This window comes from Prionailurus bengalensis, chromosome C1, assembly GCF_016509475.1.
Source record: "Prionailurus bengalensis isolate Pbe53 chromosome C1, Fcat_Pben_1.1_paternal_pri, whole genome shotgun sequence".
NCBI classification, from domain to species: domain Eukaryota; kingdom Metazoa; phylum Chordata; class Mammalia; order Carnivora; family Felidae; genus Prionailurus; species Prionailurus bengalensis.
Window position 1 is genome coordinate 9,359,578 of NC_057345.1, and position 24,798 is coordinate 9,384,375.

At 44.1% G+C, this 24,798-nt stretch overlaps 1 protein-coding gene across 1 annotated transcript; it reads left to right on the forward strand.

Moving 5' to 3' along the window:
• Positions 1-23,223, forward strand: AADACL4 (arylacetamide deacetylase like 4). The gene is given in 8 exon segments (XM_043578472.1): positions 1-35; positions 361-430; positions 658-891; positions 4,387-4,603; positions 8,466-8,529; positions 22,021-22,295; positions 22,298-22,492; positions 22,495-23,223. Coding segments are annotated over 8 exon segments (1,380 nt in total). The 3' UTR covers positions 22,785-23,223.
• Positions 23,224-24,798: the final 1,575 nt, after the last annotated feature.

Consider the following 24,798-nt stretch of genomic DNA (forward strand, 5'->3'; position numbering starts at 1 on the left):
ATGTACCGTATCCTGGTTTGGGTGCCGGTGTTTGGGTGCGTCCACTGTGAAAATTCTTCGAGCGGTATATTGCACGATTTATGCAGTCTTCCACAGGCATTTGTGTGCATACGTTTATTTATAATAGGTAAGTAAGATTTGCTTGAAAAAGGATATTTGCATGCTCCTGTTCTTGGCCGCGCTATTGCCAATTCCTCAGCAGTCTATCTCCTTTCAGAGGAGGGCACCGAGATGCAGAGAATAGAGAGAACTTATCCAAGGCCACTGAGCCAGTAAGCTGAAAAGGCGGGATTCAAACCCAGGCAGGCTGGCATCTGAGTAAGTCCTCTTGACTCTCAGCCATGCTGCCTCTCCCCACAGCCTGGACTTGAATGGGGCCAGGGCGGCAACCTGGCATGAGATGTGCTTTGGCCAGCCCAACCATGCCATGGTGAGGAAAGCTGGCCGATTCTGCATGGGAAGGTGAGGCCACAGAGGCCTACGCAACTATGTGAGGCCTTTCCCTTAGGGGTCTTGGGCAAGACTGGTTTTCTTGGAGCTTTCATTGCTCAGAGAAATAGTCCCTCCAGCTCCCATTGGCCCTGTAAGATGCCATGTTAGCTCACTGAATCACGGCTAAGTCCAAAACCAGTGGGAGCAGAGAGAGAGCTGGTATAGCGTGTCCACGTTCTCCTAACACAAGTGTCCAAGCTCCTCTCTCTGGAGAGGCAGCTGCTAGCAACCTTGGGAGCATGCTCGTCTTGTGCCTGGTGCTCCTGTGCACCTTTTTTTGTGGGAGTCTTCATCTGGACTGTCCTCCAGCATTTCCTCACCATAGATGTCCTCTCTACCTTGCAACATCCCTCCAAGTTCAGATTTCTGCATTGCCTGTTCCTGTATGCTTTAACTTTGGTGAGTTTGCTCTTGGGCTCTGTAATGGGTTGGGTCTCCCTTCCTCTCTCCCCATAACTTGCCCCTCCTTTCCTCTTCAGACTCTCCCCAAGACATATTTTGTTACACTCTCTTTTGTGTCTGCAGCTCTGTTTCCCTCCCTCTTCACTTCCCTTCCTCTCTCTGCCCCTCCCTCCTTTTCTTCCTTCAAACACTTACTGAGCACCCATCACCTGGCTGCTTTCTGAGGATTCTAAAAGGATTGCAGACCCAGCCCCTTCTTCTAAAGGGTTTTCAGCCTGACAGGGAACCGAACCGCCTTAAACCACAGCCTCTTTTGCCCTCTGCGCACTCAGCTGCCTGTAGGCTGTCTCCTCTGAATACAGTGTAGGCACATGGAAGGCAGGGACTGCTTTAACTACCTTTGCGACATTGGCCACAGGCACAGACCTGCCACCTGGTAGGTGCTTTCCATTTGCTGATCAAGACATAGGTGAATCTATGCAGCATGTCAGAGGGGTCATGCTGACCAGGCTCTGAGCAGGGACTAGGGTTGGGGATAGGACGGCACATATTTAGAGCTGCAACAGGTTTGGAAACAAAGGCTTGGCATCTCGTAGGAGGCAGACCACTGGTTTTAACCCAACGTTCCAACCCCTGGGTGTTATCAGCCCAACAGTTCACACTGCTTACTTGGGATGGAGGGCAACTGTAGAAGGAGGAAGACAGAAGGCCTCACTTAGCTGATAGCAGAGTGAGAGGTAAGGAGCCCAGATGGTAGGCAGCCTGCCAGCATGTGCATCCCAGCTCTGGCTGTGCAATCTTGGGCAATGCACTTGACCTCTCTGTGTCTATTTTCCCATCTGCGAAAGGAAACAATGGTGTCCATCTCATCAGGATGGCAAAAGAATTAAATGACACGTGATAAGGGCTTCCTGTGTTTGGTAAAGAAATAAAATAGGTTTATGTGCTTCTGGAATGTTCCATCATGGGTGTGGATGACTCTTAGAGACATGAACACCTCTAGTTTATAATTTCAGAAATGTTACTGACTCAAGGAGACAGGCTGAGGGCAAAACTCTCATCTCTGTTATTTTTCCTGGCCAGGCACTTCACTGGAAGTCGGTCTGTCTCAAACCAGTGGCTGCCATTGCACGGAATTATGGGCCAGTTTGAGACCCAGAAAAAACCAAGGCCTTTCCGACCTTGTTTTCTCCTAAAGAGTAGCCCACAAGCTGCAAGCACCTGCTGATGACCGTGGCTCTGGGGCACTCACAGGAGGCTCGCAGATGGACCTTGGAAGCAACACAGCCCGTTATTTTGCCAGCAAGGTGGGCTTATTCAGGAAGAGTAGAGGAATTGCAATTGGGGACATGCAAGTTATGGCAAACCACCTGCGAGTCCAGAGATCAAAGGAGAGAAGCTTCTTTACAGAGAAGTGGAGGGAGGTGGGAGGGGCTGCTTTGAATGAAAGTCCATTGGAGGAAAGTGTGAGGTCAGGGAGGGGCAGTTTCTCATTGGCTGAGTTGTGGTATCTTCTTATTGGCTGAGCTTGTTGCTGGGCAAGAAGTTCCTTCCTTCCTCCTGTTGGCGGAGGCAAGCAGGCTTCTTCGCCCACAAGGTGATGCAAGTCTTCTCGCTGGTCTCCAATCACGATGAGCGGCACCACGTGAGGGCTCCCCCTCTTCTTCCCAGGGGGTTTCCTTGTCCAGCTTCATGGCCCTGAAGGGGAGCTTCGCTTGTGATGTCTCATCCTGATCCCTCCAGCGCTGGCTGGGTGCCCCCAGGACGCACTGCCCATCACGGGGTGTCCATATGAAGATAATGATGTTCGGTGGAGGGAGACACACGGGTGACCACATCCATGTACTAAAGCCTTGAGGGGTTCTGAAGAAATCTGGGCAGGGTACTTAGGGCCTCCAAGGAGGCAGCAGCCATTGCTGTGAACAGGAGGATACAGGTCAGGGATGGCATCAGTCAATGAGAACATGGACTTGAGCTTGGATATGAAAGTCCGTTTGGTGTTTCTCCACCTGCTAGGCAGGTAGAAAGGCTTCCAGGAAACAATGTGAGCCACGGGTGAGTACATGGAGCATGGGGGAACTGCAATGGAGGAGGTGAGAGCTGGAGCCCATCTGAGCCGACAGGAGGCATCTTGACGTCAGGGTGCTCGGAGCTGAGCTGGCCAGTGAAGGTCCGAGCTGGCTCAGTACAGAGGCCTGGTGTCCTCGGATGTGGGCTAAGCAGGCCATCTCCAACCAGTTCCTCACCTCACTTTCCTCCAGCTCAAGCAGGGAAATGAAGGTTTTGTTTGGAGTTCTCCTTGGAGAAATCAAAGCCTTGGATGTCTCCACGGAAGGAATGCACTGGGGCATCCCAGGGGACCTGGGACAAGACCCAGTGGGTGTGAGCAGGAGAAGGACTGGGGATCACGCTTGCCAGGACCCACCAGTGAGACACTCATCGTGAGTGGTCATATCTAATCCCCAAGAATCCTCCTTGGGCTGTGGACACCATTCTATTTTGTAAAGGAGGGAAATCGAAGCTCAGAGATGGTTAGTTTGGCGATAAGCTAAAACTTGAGTTCAGATCTTCCTGACTCCAGAATCCAAGCTCTTTCTGGTTTAGTGGTTGAGAACACATGTTCTGCCTGTTACTCCTTGGCAGGCAGGGCACTTGACCTTGGTTTGCCTCAGCTCCCCCATCTACAAAATAGAGCTGATAACTCTGCTTGACTTAGAAGCATCACTGAAAAGTTTCATCCAGTTTATAACCACTCGGACCACTACTGGCATGCTATAGGTGACTCATAAATGATGCACTTCCCTTGGGACAAGGACACACTTAATGTGCGGTCCTTGGAAGAGATGATTCCAGTGGTTGAAAGGCAGTGAGTACATGCAACATGATAACTTGTAACTATATTTCATGATTTATTCAGACATTTGTTTGTTTATAGCTAGAGTGACTATATTAGTTTAAAAACAATGGAATTTTATACACATTTGGCAAATAAATGGCCATGTGCCATTGCACCCTTCTTCTGAGTCAACAGCAGGCATCCCTAATCCCATTACTTTCTTTTGTTGAACACAAACATGGCTTAAGAATCTGTCATGGTGCAGGCTCCGGGCAGGCAATGTTGGGTGTTGACCCAAGTGATGACCCTTTTTGCCACCTGAGGCTGGAGAGCCAAAGAGGAAGGTTGCCTGCCAGTTGCCTTGAACAATTGGCTTTGTTCAATTCAGTGCCCAACCATTCAGCCTAAACATGGTCAAGATCTTTGGCCAATTCATACCGTTATTCAATCAAGATCGTTTGGGAGGAAGTTCTGAGACCCAAACCCTCTATGTGGACACAATCCAGAGCCTGTCCTTCCTGATGAGCCTTACCCAGATGAGACAGATGAGAAACTGCAAAAACATTCTAGCAATTACAGGTGACAGGAGTCCTCTACGATCCAGATGGGTCCTGACCTCTCCTAATGTCTCCCTTTCTTTCTCTTACGCCTGACAGGGGAATATATTTGAGAGGCTGGGAATCTGCTCCAGGCCCAGATTTACCCAGTTATTGCACGGTTTTGTGAGAACAAAAAAGGATGCTAGACTTGTAGTGACTGACCTGTATTTTGGGACCATACCTGTGAGGCTATTCCAATCCAAGGCAGAGTCCTCCAGCCCCTGGTGAGGCATCATCTTCTTCCACGGAGGAGGCGGATTCATGGGGAATTTGGGTAAGGTGCTTCTCTGCAGCTTTGTAAAGGAAGAGCTTCATCTGTGTGTACAACTTGGCTCACCCTTCACATGAGAACCTTTTTAAGAGTAACTCAAAGGAATCAGCAGTTGGAGGCTTTAAAAAAAAAATTAGAGAGAGAGAGAGAGAGCGCGCAGGGGAGGGGCAGAGAGAGAGAGGGAGACAGAGTCCCAAGCAGGCTCCGCACTGTTAGCACAGAGCCTGACACGGGGCTTGAACACATGAACTGTGAGGTCATGACCTGAGCTGAAATCAAGAGTCAGGACACTTAACTGACTGAGCCACCCAGGTGCCCCAGCGGTTGGAGATTTTTTATAGGAATCCCAGGCTGAGTGCTTTGGGCTCAAGTAAGCAGATGACAATCTATGCGAGAAATGTTCTTTTCTGTACTATAATGGTCTTGGTCAAGGTGAGGCTAGTGCTGTGTCTCAGTGGGGCTTTCACGATGCTGGGGTGTTGACTGCTCTCTTCCCTCGCCACCCACAGCTTTGGCCCGTCTTATCCGTTTTCCACCCACAGTACATCCCAAACCCATGCATCTCTCCCTGGCCCTGCTACACTACCATGATCCAAGACCCCATGTTCTCTCTTGCCTCGGCCCCCTTGACCCTCACACCCCACAACCCCCCCCCCACACACACACTTCTGTCACCCCTCAATCCATTCCTTCCCTGGCAGCCAGAAAGAGCTTGTAAAACTACAAGTCAGAGCTTGTCGGTCCTGGGGTAAACCCTTCTTGTGGCTCTCCGGTGCCTTTAGATGGAACCGAGCCCTCGAGCCCTGACAGCTTTGGAGGTCCTGCCCACCTTTCCAACCAGGTGCACGGCGTCTCCCTCCTCCCAAAGCAGTTCACTGCGCTCTAGCCACACTGCCTGCCTCTCAGACACTCCAGGCTCCTCCCCTCTCTCTCTGAATCTTTGGCACCTGCTGTTCTGGCAGCTTCAGACGATGTCTCTCCCCTCCTGACTTTGCATGACTGGTGGACCCTTATTTGTTCATTCAGTCTGACCTCAAATATCCTCTCCAGAGCGGCCTCCCTGAACATCTTACCTAAGGCACAGTCCCTTAGAGTTCCATGCCCGTCTCCATCCCTGACATCATCCCTTTAAATTTCCCTCATGACACTTGTCGTGGTCTGAATTTATCTTGTTCCTTCGTGTATTTCCTCATTTTCTGTCTGTCTTCCCCAACTAAAAATGGAATCTCCCAGAGTGCCAGGAAGACTTGTGTTTTGTTTGCTGCCTTATCTCCAGTGCCTTCCTTGCCTGTGGATTTTAACTTTTGAATGACTGTATGAGTTCATGAACACAAAGATGGATGAGTGGATGGGTGAATAACGGTGAAAAGATGTGTTCATGGACGAACAAATGGGTGGACGGATGGCTCCCCAAAGTTGCCCAGAACTTCCCTGAGATTAGGGTGTGCTGCCACCTGGTGGTGGAAATAGCAATAGCCGCATTTGCTGCCGGGATGCTCTCCTTTTTTTCAGAAGTTAACAATGGATATCTCCCATCTACTGGCCCCCGAGGTCATGCTTCCCTTTGAGAGATCCCCAGGGAGCACCCCATTAGTTGGCTAGGACTGTTAGCCCTCCTCTGTGGGGCATGATGTTATTTTAAAAGTGAAGCGAGGCTTCATTTGGGAAATATTCACCCGGTATTTACCTTGTGTCATATCCTGTTCCAGGTACAGGGGACCGAGTGGAGAACACGAAAAACTCTCATGGAGCCTGCTCAAATGAAGAGGCTGGGCAATGAAAAAGAAAGCAAATAAATAGGGTAATTCCACAGAGTTATGGCACAAGATGATGGAATAGAAAATGATTCATGTGCATCTTTAGTTTTTCCAGAGGAAGCTTCTCCAAAAAGGTAGAATTTGAACTCAGGTCCAAGCAACTGATGAGGAGGAATAAGCCCCATAGAGGCTGGGGAACAGCATTCTAAGCCTGTAGGGATAGGGGCAGGCAAATGGGGCCCTTGCCTGAGGCTCGATATTTAAAGGGGCACCAAGAAACTCAGTCTTCAAGATAATTTTATGCACTATTTTCACCTTTTTAATGTTAATTTATTTTTTGAGAGAGAGAGCGAGAGCGAGTGGGGGAAGGACAGAGAGAGAGGGGGACACAGAATCCGAAGCAGGCTCCAGGCTCCAAGTTGGGAGATCATGACCTGAGCCAAAGTCAGATGCCCAACCGACTGAGACACCCAGGCGCCCCTTTTTTACGCACTATTTTCAAAAATTCAATATTAGTGCAAAAAATATATGGTGAACAAAATAACAACGTTTATCTAAAGGCGGGATCCAACAGGGCCAGGCGAATTGTTCAAATGCAAAGTAGGCTCTTGTCTATGTAAGATTTTCATATGTCCTTCATCACAGATACTCGTGGCATTTGCTTTGATTCCTTAAAAGATTGCACCAAAGTATTATTTATCTCAGCTGCAGAGTGTCTTGGTGGCCCCTTAGTTTTGTGCCCAAGGCAAGTGCCTGCCTCACTCTGTCCCAGCCCAGTTAAGTCTAAGCAGAAGAAACAGCAAGTGCAGAGCTCCAAAACAGGGGCTCGAGGGAGAGAAAGAATGTCAAGGCAGCAGAGCAAGGAGGCAGGGGGATGATGTGGGAAAGGCCAGCAGCGGTCTCCACCCTGGCTGTGCTTTGAACCCCCTGGGGGGGCTTTGAGTCATACCCACACCAAGGTCCTACCCACGCCACTGTCAGTCTCAGGGGTGGGGCCCAGGCATCAGCATTTTCAAAAAGCTCCCAGATGGCGCTAATCTGCAAGCAGGGCTAAGGCCTCCTTGGGAGCTGCCTGTCCCACTCAGTTTTGTCCCCTCCTCCGTCATGTCCCTCAAAGGGTGATGATGAAGCTGGGGCACTTCTCCCAGTCTGCTCAGTCATTCACCACCGCCCCCGAGGCTGGAATTTGGGAACTCCTGCTGCCCGTGCTCCCCACCCCAGAGACACCAGTTCAATTATTTGGGGCTCAGTCTGGGCACCAGGACTTGGAAAACCTCCCTGGCACTTCTACCTACAGCACAGCCAAGGTTAGAAACCACGGAATTAGAGGCTTATTTGGCACAGATACTTGTCTGGTGCTGTACCAGGATGGCCAATGGACTGTTGATAATGGACTTGTCTGAGAACCTCAGAGGTACCCCTTGGCTAATAGAAATGGCCCATGGGGTGCCTGGGTGGCTCAGTTGGTTAAACGTCCAACTTCAGCTTAGGTCGTGATCTCATAGTTCATGGGTTTGAGCCCCACATCCGGCTCTGTGCTGTCAGCTCAGAGCCTGGAGCCTGGTACGGATTCTGTGTGTGTGTCTCTCTCTCTGCCCCTCCCCTGCTCATGCTCTATCTCTCTCTGTCTCTCAAAAATGAATAAAATGTTAAAAAAAATTAAAAATAATAAAAATGGTCCATCCAACCATCCCATATTTCTTAATAACATACATTTGTAGGCATGCGTACGTAATTACCATTAACATTTTAGAGCAGGCATGCCTACCCTCCCTGGCCTTGGTTTTGTCCGTTTCAAATCGCCAAGCCTTCCTGGTCCTCAGTTTCCCCCCCCCCCCCCACTGTGGAAGAAAATGTTGCAGCTGGTGAGCCCTGAGGTGCATTGGAGTCCCGACATTCAGGAGACCATGGCAGATATCAGGTGTCTTACGTGGCCTGGCTTTTTGGTTTTGCCCAGGCAGAGCCAGCTGGAGTCACTGCACCCAAAGCGGACACTGCTGCCAGGTTCTCCTCGGGGACTAGGGTGAACAGTGCTGGGCCCTGCATGGGGGTGTTGACATCCCTACAGGCCACTCAGGGCGGCTGCTGTGACCGATTCTGTCTTGCAGACTTGTACCACAACCTGTGCAATTTTCTGGCCCTGGAGACTGATTCTGTGCTGCTGTCGATTGGGTGAGCTGCTGGAGGAAGTCAGTGGGTGTCACTTGGGTGGAAGAAGGTAGGGAGGAGCACGTGGATGATTTGTGGAAGAGAGAGAGGGGCCCTAGCCCCCAAGAGGCACTCTCGCACGTACATGCACGGACACAGGCACAGCGCCGTTCACGAGAGCAAAAACCCAGAAAGAAGTCAAATGCCCACAGCAGGGGTGTGCACGAACAAACCGGGGCATGAGACAGCAAGTGCTGGTGAGGAGGTGGAGAAAGGGGAGCCCTCACGCACTGTTGGTGGGAATGCAAAGTGGTGCAGCCACTGTAGAAAACAGTATGGAGGTTCCTCAAAAAGTTAAAGATAGAACTACCCTATGATCTAGTAACTGTACCACTGGATACTTACAATTAAAAAGGATAGATGCACCCCTGTGACTACTGCAACATCATTTTCAATGGTCAAATTATGGAAGTAGCCCAAGTGTCCATCGGCAGATGAATGGATAAAGATGTGGTGTCTATGCCACGGAATGTTTTCCAGCCACAAAAAAGAAAGAAATCTTGCCATTTGCAATGATGTGGTTGGAGCTAGAGGGTATTATGCTAAGCAAAACACTAAGTGACACTATATTAAATGTACATACAAGTGATTCAGCACTTACATGTAACACCTAATGTTCATCAGAACAAGTGCCCTCCTTAGTACCCATAACCCATTTAGCCCATCCCCCACCCACCTCCCTCCATCAACCCTCAGTTTGTTCTCTGAGCCTCTTACGGTTTGCTTCTCTGTCTCTCTCTTTTTTATTTTGCCTTCCCTTATGGTCATCTAATTTGTTTCTTAAATTCCACGTATGAGTGAAATCATACGATATTTGTCTTTCTCTGACTGACTTATTTCGTTTAGCATAATACACTCCAGCTCCATCTATGTCGTTGCAAATGGCAAGTTTTTGTTCTTTTTGATCACTGGGTAATACTCCATTGTACATCCACATCACATCTTTATCCATTCATCAGTTGATGGACATTTGGACTCTCCCCATAGTTTAGCTACTGTTGCTAAGCAACAAATGCTTTTTAGTATAAGCATCTGCCATGTTTTTTTCTACTTTTTAAAAAATTTACATCCAAGTTAGTTAGCACGTAGTGCAATATGATTTCAGGAGTAGAATCCAGTGATTCATCCCCCACGTATAACACCCAGTACTTAGTGTCTTCCTTAATTCCCCTTGGCCACCCCACTCCCCAAACCCCTTCAGCAACCCTCAGTTTGTTCTCTATATGTAAGAGTCTCTTATGTTTCGTCCCCCTTCCTGTTTTATATTATTTTTGTTTCCCTTCCCTTATGTTCATCTGTTTTGTCTCTTCAAGTCCTCATGTGAGTGAAGTCATAGGATTTTTGTCTTTCTCTGACTAATTTCGCTTAGCATAATATACTCTAGTTCCATCCATGTTGTTGCAAATGGCAAGATTTCATTGTTTCATTGCCAAGTATATGTGTGTATATATATATATATTACTCCACTATATATATATATATATATATACCATATATATATATGTATATATACACCATGTATATATATACCATATCTTCTTTATCCATTCATCTGTCAGTGGACACTTGGTCTCTTTCCATATTTTGGCTATTGTTGATAGTGCTGCTATATACATTGGGGTGCATGTGTCCCTTCGAAACAGCACACCTGTATCCCTTGGATAAATGCCTAGTAGTGCAATTGCTGGGTCGTAGGGTAGTTCTATTTTTAGTTTTTTGAGGAACCTCCATACTGTTTTCCGTCCGGAGTGACTGCACCAGATTGCATTCCCACCAGCAGTGCAGGAGGGTTCCCCTTTATCCGTATCCTCGCCAAGAGTTGTTGTTGCCTGAGTTGTTAATTTTAGCCATTCTGACTGGTGTTAGTTGGTATCTCATTGTGGTTTTGATTTTTATTTCCCTGATGATGAGTGGTGTTGAGCATTTTCTCATGTGTCTGTTAGCCACCTGGATGTCTTTGGAAAAGTGTCTATTCATGTCTTTTGCCCATTTTTTTCACTGGATTATTTGTTTTTTGGGTTTTGATAAGTTCTTTGTAGATTTTGGATACTAACCCTTTATCTGATATGTCATTTGCAAATATCTTCTCCCGTTCTGTTGGTTGCCTTTTAGTTTTGCTGATTGTTTCCTTCTATGTGCAGAAGGTTTTATCTTGATGAGGTCCCAATAGTTACTTTTTACTTTTGTTTCCCTTGCCTCCAGAGACATGTTGAGTAAGAAGTTACTGCAGCTGAGGTCAAAGAGGTTTTTGCCTGCTTTCTCCTCGAGGATTTTGATGGCTTCCTGTCTTACATTGAGGCCTTTTATCCATTTTGGATTTATTTTTGTGTCTGGTGTAAGAAAGTGGTCCAGGCTCATTCTTCTGCATGTAGCTGTCCAGTCTTACCAATACCATTTGCTGAAGAGGCTGTCTTTATTCCATTGGATATTCTTTCCCGCTTTGTCAAAGATTAGTTGGTCATATGTTTGTGGGTCCATTTCTGGGTTCTCTATTCTGTTCCATTGATCTATGTGTCTGTTTTTGTGACAGTACTGTACTGTCTTGATGATTACAGCTTTGTAATACATCTTGAAGTCCAGGATTGCAATACCTCCAGGTTTGGTTTTCTTTTTCAGGATTGCTTTGGCTATTCATGGTCTGTTTTTGGTTCCATACAAATTTTAGGATTGTTTGTTCTAGCTCTGTGAAGAATGCTGGTGTTATTTTGATAGGGATTGCATTGAATATGTAGATTGCTTTGGGTAGTATCAACATTTTAACAATATTTGTTCTTCCTATCCAGGAGCATGGAATCTTTTTCCATTGTTTTGTGTCTTCAATTTTATTTCATAAGCTTTCTATAATTTTCAGTGTATGGATCTTTCACCTTTCAGTGTATAGATCTTTTGGTTAGATTTATTCTTAAGTATTTTATGGTTTTTGGTACAATTGTAAATAGGATTTATTCCTTGATTTTTCTTTCTGCTGCATCATTATTGGTGTATAGAAATGCAACCAATTTCTATGCTATCTATAATTTTATATCCTGTGACTTTGCTGAATTCATGGATCAATTCTAGCGGTTTTTTCATGGAATCTTTCAGGTTTTCCATATCATGTCATCTGCGAAGAGTGAAAGTTTGACTTACTCCTTGCTGATTTGGATGCCTTTTATTCCTTTGTGTTGTCTGACTGCTGAGGCCAGGACTTCCAATGCTATGTTGATTAACAGTGGTGAGAGTGGACATCCCTGTCGTGTTCCTGACCTTAGGGGGAAAGTTCTCAGTTTTTACCCATTGAGGATAATATTAGCAGGGTGTATCTTGTATATGGTTTTTAATCTTGAGGTATGATTCTTCTATCCCTACTTTCTTGAGGGTTTTTATCAAGAAAGGATGCTGTATTTTGTCAAATGCTTTCTCTGCATCTATTGAGAGGATCATGTAGTTCTTGTCCTTTCTTTTATTAATATGACACATCACATTGATTGATTTGTGGATATTGACCTAGCCCTGCATCCTAGGTATAAATTCTACTTGATCGTGATAAATAACTCTTTTAATGTATTGTTTGATCTGGTTGGCTAGTATCTTGTTGAGGATTTTTGCATCCATGTTCAGCAGGGAAATTGGTCTCTAGTTCTCCTTTTTTGTGGGGTCTTTGTCTGGTTTTTGAATTAGGGTAATGCTGGCCTCACAGAATGAGTTTGGAAGTTTTCCTTCCATTTCTATTTTTTGGGACAGCTTCAAAAGAATAGGTGTTAACTCTTCTTTAATGTTTTCTGGAATTCCCCTGGAAAGCCATCCGCCCCCGGACTACTGTTTCTGGGGGGAGATTTTTGATTACTAATTCAATTTCTTTACTGGTTATGGGCCTGTTAAAATTTTCTATTTATGAGTCTCTTAAAATTTTCTATTCTTGTTTCAGTTTTGGTAGTTTATATTTTTCTAGGAATTTGTCCATTTCTTCTAGATTGCCCAATTTATTGGCATATAATTGTTTATAATATTCTCTTAGTATTGTTTGTATTTCTGCAGTGTGGGTTGTTATCTCTCCTCTTTCATTCTTGGTTTTATCTATTTTGGTCCTTTCCTCTTTCTTTTTGATCAAACTGGCTAGGGGTTTATCAGTTTTGTTAATTCTTTCAAAGAACCAGCTTCTGGTTTCATCGATCTGTTCTATTGTTTTTTTTGATTCTGATAGCATTGCTTTACATTCTAATCTTTATTATTTCCCATATTCTGATGGTTTTGGGTTTTATTTGCTGTTCTTTTTCCAGCTCTTTAAGGTGTAAGCTTAAGTTGTGTATCTGAGACCTTTTCTCTTCTTTAGGAAAGCCTGTATTGCTATATACTTTCCTCTTATGATTGTCTTTGCTATATCCCAGAGGTTTTGGGCTGTGGTATTATCATTTTCATTGGCTTCCATGTACTTTTTAATTTCCTCTTTAACTTCTTGGTTAGTCCATTCATTCTTTAGTAGGATGTTCTTCAGCGTCCAAGTATTTGTTACCTTTCCAAATTTTTCCTTGTGGTTGGCTTCGAGTTTCATAGCATTGTGGTCTGAAAATATGCACGGTATGATCTCGAGTTTTTTGTACTTGCTGAGGGCTGATTTGTGTCCCAGTATGTGGTCTATTCTGGAAAACGTTCCATGTGCACTGGAGAAGAATGTGTATTCCATTGCTTTAGGGTGAAATGTTCTGAATACATCTGTTAAGTCCATCTGGTACAGTGTGTCATTCAAAGCCATTGTTTCCTTGTTGATTTTCTACTTAGATGATCTGTCCATTGCTGTAAGTGGGGGTGTTGAAGTCCCCTACTATTATGGTATGATTATCAATGAGTTTCTTTATATATGTGATTAATTGATTTATATATTTGGGTTCTCTCATGTTGGGGGCACAAATGTTTACAATCATTAGCTCTTCTTGGTGGACAGACCCCTTAATTATGATATAATTCCCCCTTTCATCTCTTGTTATGGTCTTTATTTTAAAATCTAGATTGTCTGATATAAGTATGGCTACTCCAGCTTTCTTTTGGCAACCATTAGCATGATAGATAGTTCTCCATCCCCTTACTTTCAATCTGAAGGTGTCTTTAGGTCTAAAATGTGTCTTTTGTAAACAGCATATATATGGATCTTGTTTTCTTATCCATTCTGTTATCTTATGTCTTTTCACGGGAGAATTTAGTCCATTGACATTTAGAGTGAGTACGGAAAGATATGAAATTATTGCCATTGTGTTGCCTGTAGAGTTGGAGTTTCTGGGGATATTCTCTGGTCCTTTCTAGTCTTTGCTGGTTTTGGTCTTTTTTGTTTTCTTTTGTCTTTTCTCCTCTCAGTGAGTCCCCTTAACTTTTTCTTGCAGGGCTGGCTTAGTGATCATGAACTCCTCTAGTTTTTGTTTGTCTGGGAAACTTTTTATCTCTCCCTCTGTTTTCAATGACAGCCTTGCTGGATAAAGAATTCTTGGCTGCATATTTTTCTGATTCAGCATGCTGAATATATCCTGCCACTGCTTTCTGTCCTGCCAAGTTTCTGTGGATAGGTCTGCTGAGAACCTAATCTGTCTTCTCTTAAAGGTTAAGGACTTTTTTCCCTTGCTGTGTTCATAATTCTTTCCTTGTCTGTGTATTTTGTGAATTTGACTATTATATGTTTTGTTGATGGTTGGTTTTTGTTGAATCTAATAGAAGTTCTCTGTGCTTCCTGGATTTTGATGTTGTGTCTATCCCCAGGTTAGGAAAGTTTTCTGCTATGATTTGCTCACATAACCCTTCTACTCATTTCTCTCTCCATCTTCTGGGACCCCTATGATTCTGATGTTCCTTTTTAATGAATCACTGATTTCTCTAATTCTTATATCGTATTCTTTTGCCTTAGTTCCCCTCTTTTTTTTTCTGCTTCATTATTCTCCAGAAGTTTGTCCTCTGTATCACTGATTCATTGCTCTGCTTCATCCATCCTTGCCACCATGGCATCCATTCGAGTTATAGCATTTTAATTTAGTCCTAACTAGATTTTACTTCTTTTATCTCTGCAAAAAGGGATTCTGTGCTTTTTTCTTTTTTCTTTTTTTTAATGTTCATTTATTTTTGAGACAGAGACAGTGCACGAGTGGGGGAGGGGCAGGGAGAGAGGTGCGCACGCGCACATACACACACACACACACACACACACACACACACAGAATCCAAAGCAGGCTCCAGGCTCCAAGCTGTTAGCACAGAGCTCGATGCGGGGCTTGAACTCACAGACCATGAGATCATGACCTGAACTGAAGTCAGACGCTTAACCGACTGAGCCACCCAGGCACCCCTATCCTTTTTTCAATTACAGCTAGTATTCTTACTATTGTGATTCTAAATTCTAGTTCAGACATCTTGCTTACATCTGTGTAGATTAAGTCCCTGGCTGTCATTTCTTTCTGTTCTTTCTTTTTGGCTGAATTACCCTGTTTCATCATTTTGGAGGAAGAAAAAGAATTAATTTAATAAAATAAAAATAAAATTAAAAAATTAAAAACAACACACAAAAATCATATGAAGGAAGCTAGGTGTGTTTTGGTCTGGTTGTTGAAAGAAGCTTGATAGAATAGAGAAAAAAGGGAAAGGAAAAAAAAGTAGAAAAGAGGGAAAATTAAGAAAATGTTTAAAAATTTTAAAAATGTATACAATAAAATAGAATAAAATGAAATTAAGAAAGTAAAATAGACTAAAAAATTTACAAAAAATAATAAAAAAATATAGTGGAAAAAAAATTAAAGAGAGACCTTTTTATAAAAACAGAAAATAAAAAATAATTTTTTTCTCTTTCTGTATCCAAGAATAAGAAAAGAAAAAAAAATGAATAGCTGGACCAGCAAACAGAATGAAATCTGAGTGAAATTACATCCAGTTTCCCCTAGAAGTCAAACTATGAGCACTTTATAGTCTGTAAACTAAGCAGGCAGAGAGACTTGTGGTCATCCTCTAGGGCTTGGTTGGTGGAGATGGACAAGGCTTGGTGTAATGGCTCCATTCTCCACTAGGTGGCACTGCTTAGCTTACTGGGGTGGATTGTTGTGGCGTGTGGGCATGTATGTATGCCGGGGAGATGTGAAAATGGCATCACCCTGCTTCCCAGTCTCTAGCATCAGAACTCTGTGCTCTCCCCAACTGGCAATCAAACACCCCTTCTTTGTCTTGGACTCCCATCCACTCCCTGCTTCTACACTGTCCACAATCAAGCCATCAGCCTGCCAGGCAGCACCTCCTTCCCAATTTTTTTCTCAGATGGGACTGTGTTTCCAAACCCCTCACTTCTGAGGGCCCTATGGCTTGAACCCACTCTGACCCTCGCAGGGAGGGTCTTGCTGAGCAATGGCCAGGTGCTGGCCCATGCTGCTGCAGAGGCCCAGAGACTGTGGCCAGGTGCCAGCCTCCCTAGAAAAAGTTCACATGATTGTGTGGCAGCATTGGTTCAGAGGCTATGGTAAATCACAACACACACCTGGCGCCAGTCTTCACCACACCCTAATGTCCTTGTTCCAACACCAGCAACATGGCTGTAATCTGGGGTCCACTGGGACCTTTGCCTGTGGGGAGACTGCACGGCCTCTACCAAATGTCCTCTCTGCAGGGGAACTGCCTCTCCCCATGTGGCCTGACGACCCCTTGGACCTTGCTCTCTGCTCCTGAAGATTCGCCCTTCCCACCAGAGCAGCACCAGGTATCGAGCTGCGAAGTTTCTGGCTCTGTGCTCCCCTATTTATAGAGTCCTAATGGTATTGAAACCCTCTCCTTTCTCCTTTCTCCCTTTCTTATGAAGATGTTTCCTTGCAGGTGTTTCCACTCTTTCTCTTTGTCTCCAGCTGCTTTTGGAGGGAGTGCTTTTCCTGTAATCTCCCCCCAAGTCTCTGTCCTCTCTCTGCAAATAAAAACAGTTCTCTACCCTCTGCAGCTTCTCTCTCCCCCAGCTCACCTCTCTGCACCATGTACCTGCCAAGTTCTGTGGCTCAAGTTATGCAGATTGTTGTGTTGTCCTCAGATAAATTTTCTAGGTGTGCAAAATGGTTTGGTGCTGATCTGGCTACATTTCAGGGACGAGTGAAGCAGAGAGCTTCCATGCTGCCCTGCCATCTTGGCCTCTCTCCCCTACCGTGTTTTAAATGACCTTTGGGAGAGGAACAGGGAAAAATAAATCCATGTCATCTTCTTTCTGAAACCAGAAATTTGAGTAATTACTAATGTATCATATTCTAAACCCTTTTCAACATGAGTAAGAATTCTCCTAAACAAACAAAAACTAAGCTAAACTAAACCATGGCACAGTGAATATTATGTTACACAGCCATTAAGGTATTATGGATGATTACATAGCCATTTAAATAAATGAACTGGAAGGGCACACCAGAATGTGAATGAGTCTTGGCAGTATAAAATTAAGTGAAAAACATTCAAATAATTACGTAAGCCTGGTACTCTTTTTATCAAGTTAAAAACAAAATCAGAAGAGTATTTGTAAGGAATATGCATAGACATTATAAAAGTACATGAAAAGGAAAGAAAGGGAATGGTGGATACAGGATTGAAGGTCAAGGTCACTGTTCCCTCAGATGGCAAAGGCAGCGAGGTGGGATGGTGGTGGGGGTATGATAGGGTTGGCCAAAGGTTATGGTCAAGGTCCTGGCTGTTGTTTGGGTCTGATGGTTCTTCAGGTGCTTATTTTGTTAACACAACTACCTACCTACTTAACTTTGGGGTCCAATGCTGGGAGTGTCTCGAGACAGAAGAAGACAGTGGGCAATAGTTTCAAGAAGTTAGAGAAACTAAAAGCTGTCCTTTTAGATTCAACCTCTACCACAAGGCCCCTCAAACCCTGGCTGCCCCCAGGCATCTGTGCAGCTTAAAGCAACTTACTTAGCATCTCTGGTCTTCTCAAATTTGAGGAAGACAGTGTCTGACTGATAGAGGCTCTGTCACACTCTACATCTGAGAAGCCCTTTGTGATAATGAAAATGCCCCTTGAACACACGGAAATGTTAATAAACACCTGCATGAATATTTGTAGGAGATTGCTTAGGATATTGTTGTTTGATATAGTTATAGTTGAAAAGACTTAGGACATGGGTTTTGATAGAGAGGCTGGTGGAGGTTGGAAGACAGGTAAGGTTCTTCAATCTGCCAGGGTGACTGCAGGTTGGAAAAGATGTCCAGTGTCTGAAATGCTCCCTGGTTTCTCATCAAGACATAATGAGACTCCCTACCTAAGCTCCTGGAGAATCTTTTGACTTTCACCCCTACCCTGAGTGGGCAAGGCTGGGCATTTCTGCCTCTTTCTAGCAGGTCGGGATTCTGCTAATGGAAAGCATGTAATATTTGTTATTTCTTTTATACTGCCATATTTGTATATTTAACATTTAGTAGGATGTGTATCCTTCTAGAAATAGAAAAATGGAGGCTGAAGTTTGTGTTTGATGCTTCTAGGTGCTGAGCACATCTCAATACAAGGGCCCTACTAAATAGTATATGTTTTGCTAAGTTTAAATGGAAAGCTATGTTGATAACATTGATTCATTTATCAACATATTTGCTCATTGAGGCAATGTTGCAGGGTTGCAGTCAATCAAACCCTATCCTTAAAGATGATGCCTTAGAGCAACTTTTAATGGAAACAGAAATCAAGATCTAATAGGAAGTGGTGACTTCCAGACTGGGTTGCTTAGGACACTGGGATTCCCTTCGTTTTTTTAGGGGTGGCCAGGGAGGTCAAAGAGGAAGAAGAATGAGTGAGGTGTTCAGATCCCTGCCCCTGGGCAAAGCTAGAATGACTGACCACTACTCACTTATTTTATACAGTGGGGGTCCTTGTATCATTTTAATAAGAAAAAAATTAGAGGGGCTGGGTGGCTCAGCGGTTGAGCGTCCAACTTCAGCTCAGGTCATGATCTCACAATTAGTGGGTTCAAGCAAGCTTTGTGTCGGACTCTGTGCTGACAGCTCAGAGCCTGGAGCCTGCTTCGGATTCTGTGTCTCCTTCTTTCTCTGCCTCTCCCCCGCTTGTGCTCTGTCTCGCTCTGTCTTTCAAAAATAAATCAACGTAAAAAATTTTTTTGAAGAAAAGCAATGTTGCTGTTCTAACGAAGTTTGAAAGCCACTAGTCTAAGGTGTCAGTTTTCTTTATGCGTGCCTTCCAAATTTAATCTTACAAGTAGAATGCACTTTCTTTTACAATGCTTTTAAATGATAGGTTGTAAGAAGAGAAAACACATTTAGCAACAACTTCAAACAAAAATTTGGGGTAACAGCCATGTTTTTCATAAAATTTCTAATCAAAGCAGTTTAGCCAAAGGGTTTCTATTTTTTTTTCAACGTTTTTTATTTATTTTTGGGACAGAGAGAAACAGAGCATGAACGGGGGAGGGGCAGAGAGAGAGGGAGACACAGAATCGGAAACAAGCTCCAGGCTCCGAGCCACCAGCCCAGAGCCTGACGCGGGGCTCGAACTCACGGACTGCGAGATCGTGACCTGGCTGAAGTCGGACGCTTAACCGACTGCGCCACCCAGGCGCCCCAGGGTTTCTATTTTTTAAATTGATTTCTTTCTATTATCTCAATCTTGATTTGTGCATTAGTTAGCTTGTGTTTTACTATTTCTGTAAGTTCAGCACCACCCCCAGCTTTATTGAAATATAATTGACATATAACATTGCATAAGTTTAAGGTGTATAACGTGTCAGTTTGAGACACTTATATATTGCAAAATGATTACCATGATAGCATTAGGAAACATCTCCATTCTATCATGTAATTATTGTTTCTTTTTTGTGGGGAGAACATTTAAGATCTACTCCCTTAGCGTGTATATATATATATATATATATATATATATATATTTATAGCACATATATGTATTTATATATATTTATATATTTATATTTATATTTATATTTACATTTAGGGTTAGAGAGAGAGGGAAGGAGAGAATCCCAAGCAGACTGCACTGTTAGTGCCTAGCCCTGTGAGGGGCTTGAACTCGTGAACCATGAGATCATGACCTGAGGCAAAATCAAGTGCTGGCCACTCAATGGACTGAGCCACTCAGATGCCCCTAGAAGTTCATTTTAAAGTCCTTTCTCTTTGCCCTTGAATTCCTATGAGGAGACACATTTTGAGGGCTTAGAGCAGCCTTCAGGATGCTCTCCACAGCCAGAGCAGAATCTGTTTCCTGCCTGTTTACCTTTCCTCCACCTTTACCCTCAGGGCATCTCCCAAACCTCTCCCTCTTTCCCCAACCCCCAGATAGAAGACAGCTCTTTTTTTTTTTTTAAGAATTTAAGATAGTGACATTTATTTATTTATTTATTAAATTTATTTTTTATTTTTTAAAATTTACAACCAAATTAGTATATAGTGAAGCAATGATTTCAGTAGGTTCCTTAATGCCCCTTACCCATTTAGCCCATCCCCCTCCCACAACCCCTCCAGTAACCCTCAGTTTGTTCTCCATATATATGAGTCTCTTTTGTTTTGTCCCCCTCCCTGTTTTTATATTATTTTTGTTTCCCTTCCCTTATGTTCATCTGTTTTGTCTCTTAAAGTCCTCATATGAGTGAAGTCATAGGATTTTTGTCTTTCTCTGACTGACTAATTTCACTTAGCATAATACCCTCCAGTTCCATTCATGTAGTTCAAATGCCAAGATTTCATTCTTTTCGATTGCTGAGTAATACTCCATTATATATACATAGCACATTTTCTTTATCCAGTCATCCATCGATGGACATTTGGGCCCTTTCCATCAACTTTGGCTGTTGTTGATAGTGCTGCTATAAACATGGGGGTGCATGTGTCCCTTCGAAACAGCACACCTGTATCCCTTGGATAAATGCCTAGTAGTGCCATTGCTGTGTCATAGGGTAGTTCTATTTTTAGTTTTTTGAGGAACCTCCATACTGTTTTCCAGAGTGGCTGCACCAGCTTGCATTCCCACCAACAATGCAAAAGAGATCCTCTTTCTCCACATCCTCGCCAACATCTGTTGTTGCCTGAGTTGTTCATGTTAGCCATTCTCGCAGGTGTAAGGTGGTGTCTCATTGTGGTTTTGCTTTGTATTTCCCTGATGATGAGTGATGTTGAGCGTTTTTTCATGTGTCAGTTGGCCATCTGGATGTCTTCTTTGGAGAGGTGTCTATTCACGTCTTTTGCCCATTTCTTCACTGGATTATTTGTTTTTTGGGTGTTGAGTTTGATAAGTTCTTTGTAGATTTTGGACACTAACCCTTTATCTGATATGTCATTTGCAAATATCTTCTCCCATTCTGTCGATTGCCTTTTAGTTTTGATGATTGTTTCCTTCGCTGTGCAGAAGCTTTTTATTTGATGAGGTCCCCGTAGTTCATTTTGCTTTTGTTTCTCTTGCCTCTGGAGACGTGTTGAATAAGAAATTGCTGTGGGCAAGATCAAAGAGGTTTTTGCCTGCTTTCTCCTCGAGGATTTTGATGGCTTCCTGTCTTACATTGAGGTCTTTCATCCATTTTGAGTTTATTTTTGTGTCTGGTGTAAGAAAGCGGTCCAGGTTCATTCTTCTGCATGTCGCTGTCCAGTGTTCCCAGCACCACTTGCTGAAGAGACTGTCTTTATTCCATTGGATATTCTTTCCTGCTTTGTCAAAGATTAGTTGCCCATACGTTTGTGGGTCCATTTCTGGGTTCTCTATTCTATTCCATTGATCTGAGTGTCTGTTCTTGTGCCATAGGCAGCTCTTTAAATCACTGGGAAAGAACAAATCTTGGTCATTAGATTAAAAAAAAAATTGTTTTTTAATGTTTATTTATTTTTGAGAGAGACAAAGCATGAGCAGGGGAGGGACAGAGAGAGAGGAAGACACAGAATCTGAAGCAGGGTCCAGGGTCAGAGCTGTCAGCACAGAGCCTGACGTGGGGCTTGAACTTGTGAAATGGGAGATCATGACCTGAGCTGAAGTCAGATGCTTAACTGACTGAGCCATCCAGGAGCCCCTTGGTCGTTAGATTTTGATTAAAAAAAAAACAAAAATTCATCCTGAAAGAAACTTCTGCTTTATTTGAGCTTTACTTTGCTTAGCCTGTTCTCTTTGGGCAGCCAGTGGGACAGCCAGGAGGTTCCTTTGTATTTCCCAGCATCACTAGTTGTTTTGCTCCCACTTCAGATGGCTCAGATAGCTTTCAAATTGCATAATCTTGTGTGGAGTGTCTACACCTATGGACAACAGGCAGAGCCTAGTTTTGGAGTCCAGAACCTCTGCCTGTAGGACTAAGGGGAGGTCCTTCATGTCCTCATATGCAAAAGAAAAAAAGAAAAGAAAAGATAAAAATCCCCACCTCACCGGGCCATTCTGGGGATTCAGTCAGAGACAGTCTTGCAAGGGGGAGTTGAGGACATGGTTAAAATGGCTCCCAGTGACCCCTGTCCACACTGCTACACTTTTGTTCCCTGCTTGCTCTTCAGGTACCGCAAGCTTCCTGATCACCATTACCCCAGCATTTTCTGAGATTGCCTGAATGCCTCCACTCACTTCCTGAAGGCCCTGGAAACCTACAGGGTGGACCCCTCCCGGGTTGTGATCTGTGGAGACAGCACTGGGGGAGCGTATGTGGTCTGTGTCACCCAGGCCCTGGCGGGCAGATCAGATATTCCCCAGATCCGGGCCCAGGTCCTGATTTATCCACTTGTTCAGATCATCAGTTTGCAGCTGCCATCTTACTGGCAGAGGAGAAATGTCCCATCCTGCCCCAGAAGTTCATGATGACATGTATGTTTAAATATATGGTTATCGACTTTCACTGGTGGGAAGCCATCTTGGATGGTGCCTTCATGCCCCCAGACTTCTGGAGGAAGTACAAGCAGTGGCTCAGCTCTGACAACATACCCAGGAGATTCAGGAAGATGCGCCACCAACCTGTGTTTCCCAGCCCTTTTAATGGGCTGCCTATCTGGAAAACAAACATCTTTTGGATGTAGAAAATGCCCCTCTGATAAGAGATGATGAGACCATTGCTCAGCTTCCCAAGGCCTTCCTGGTGAGCTGTGAGCATGGCATCCTCCGTGATGACACCTTGCTCTATATGAAGCGCTTGGAGGACCAGAGGGTCCCCGTGATGTGGTATCATGTAGAGGATGGCTTTCATGGGTCCCTACTGCTTTTTGACAAGGAACTTTTCTTGTTCCTGTGCTCCCTGAAAATTGTGAATGCTATAGCCAATTATATATAGAGCATATAGCAACCCTGGGGTGCTGATTAAGGAGATGCTGAGTCAATGCTCTGCTCACATGAAAAGGATATGTCAGCTTAGAATGGTTTTGCTTAGTATTTCAGAAAATCCAAATTGTGAGCAACACTTGCTAACATTCTCACTCAGGTGAAATAAATATCAAAGGGAGAGACAAATGCCTTTAAAAACTTCTCAAAGCCCTAACACACAAGGTCTGTGAAGAATAAATGCTAACAACTGGTTATTCTGTCCGTGTGTCTCTAATCATGGTGCATCTATGCTCATGATGCCAACGCAGGGCTTGGGGCCATGGTGCCTGTTGGATGAGGGGGCACCTAATTGTTCTTGGGATCATAGGTCACCAGCCAAATTCCAACACACCAGTTATAGATCAGTCTCCAGCAGGAGAAATGCTGTTGCAATGAAACTCTTGCCTCACTTTAGCCATCCTTGGACACGACTAAAGGCAGGTTTCAGGGGAGGTGGTGGGAAAAGGAGATGGGGAAGAGGGAAGGGAGAAGCAGTGAGGGAAAGAGTGGGCTCTGGGGGGCTGCGAATGTGGTCTGGGCTCAAGTGTTTAATCCGAATTCCAAAATCAGATTCCTGGCTACCAAGAGGCAGGTTCTCAGAGCTAAGTCTGTCCTGGGAACCTCCAGATGCTATCTGGAATATGAAAACTGCATTCTCCAAGACAGACAACTTACTATACATTCTTTCTTTGGTGAGCTTATGTATTGTTCCCACTTTTACAAAGAACCTTGCCTTAGGGGCGCCTGGATGTCTCCATCAGTAGAGTACAATCCTTGATCTTGAGGTTGTGAGTTCAAGCCCCACATTGGGTGTAGAAATTACTTGAAAATAAAGAAATAAAATCTTACAAAAAAGAACCTTGGCCTTGCTTAGTTCATACCACTTTCTCTGCTCATGGGGTAAGGAAAGAGAATCTTGGTACTGCGTGCCGGTATAGTCCACATTAGTTTTTCCACTGGGCTCATGTTTGCTAGATACATCTGTAATAACACTGGGACTCACTGCTGTCTAGACCCACCCAAGCACTGGAGTTGGAGGCTCCCTTCTGTTCAACCATAGCCTCCCTTGGTACCGAGGACCCCGCCAATGGTCAGTGGAGGAGGGAGTCTTACAGGTGTCTTGGATCCTTGCAAAGAAGGCAAATATCTTTTTTCCAAAAGGCATTTCATTTTACCAAACAGGCAGTTTGGACTGGGATTCTCAGGACACAGGAAGACACAGAGTGGGAGCAGGGGAGTGGCAGAGAGAGAGACATACACACAGAATCTGAAGCAGGCTCCAGGCTCTGAGCTGACAGCACAGAGCCTGACGGGGGGCTTAAACTCATGAACTGTGAGATCATGACCTGAGCTGAAGTTGAACACTTAACCAACTGAGCCACCCAGACACCCCCAAATTTAATGTTTAAAAAAAATTTGAAAATTAATGGGAAAAGATGAGTCAGGCATTCTTTCTTATACAGTTGATCCTTGAACAACATTGGTTTGAACTGCTCCAGTCTGCTTATATGTGGACTTTTTACAGCCCAGTACTGTAAATGTATTATCTCTCTCTTTTGATTCTCTTAATCACATTCTCTTTTCTCTAGTTTGCTTTACTAATTTTTAAAATTTATTACTATTATTTTTAAAGTAGGCTTCACACTCAATAGGGAGCTTGAACTCATGACCCTGAGATCAAAAGTCAGAAGCTCTGGGACTTCAGAGCCAAGGTGAGTAGAAGCTAAGATACAGCATGTTTTGGTTGTTGTGCCGTAAGTCATACAAGTCTTTGAATCTGCACAAGGTATCATATGTTTCCTGTCAGTGTCCATGACACTGGGGCAGGCTAGCTGGGTCGTCTGCAAGTAGAATAAAATCTCATACCTATTTCACAGTTCTTGATATGCCCTTTACATATTTCCCCTTTGCCACCAGGTTTGTCAGTAGAGGATGCTGGAGGAATACTGAAAATAGATGGAGTCTCTTCCTGGTTCTGGTGCACT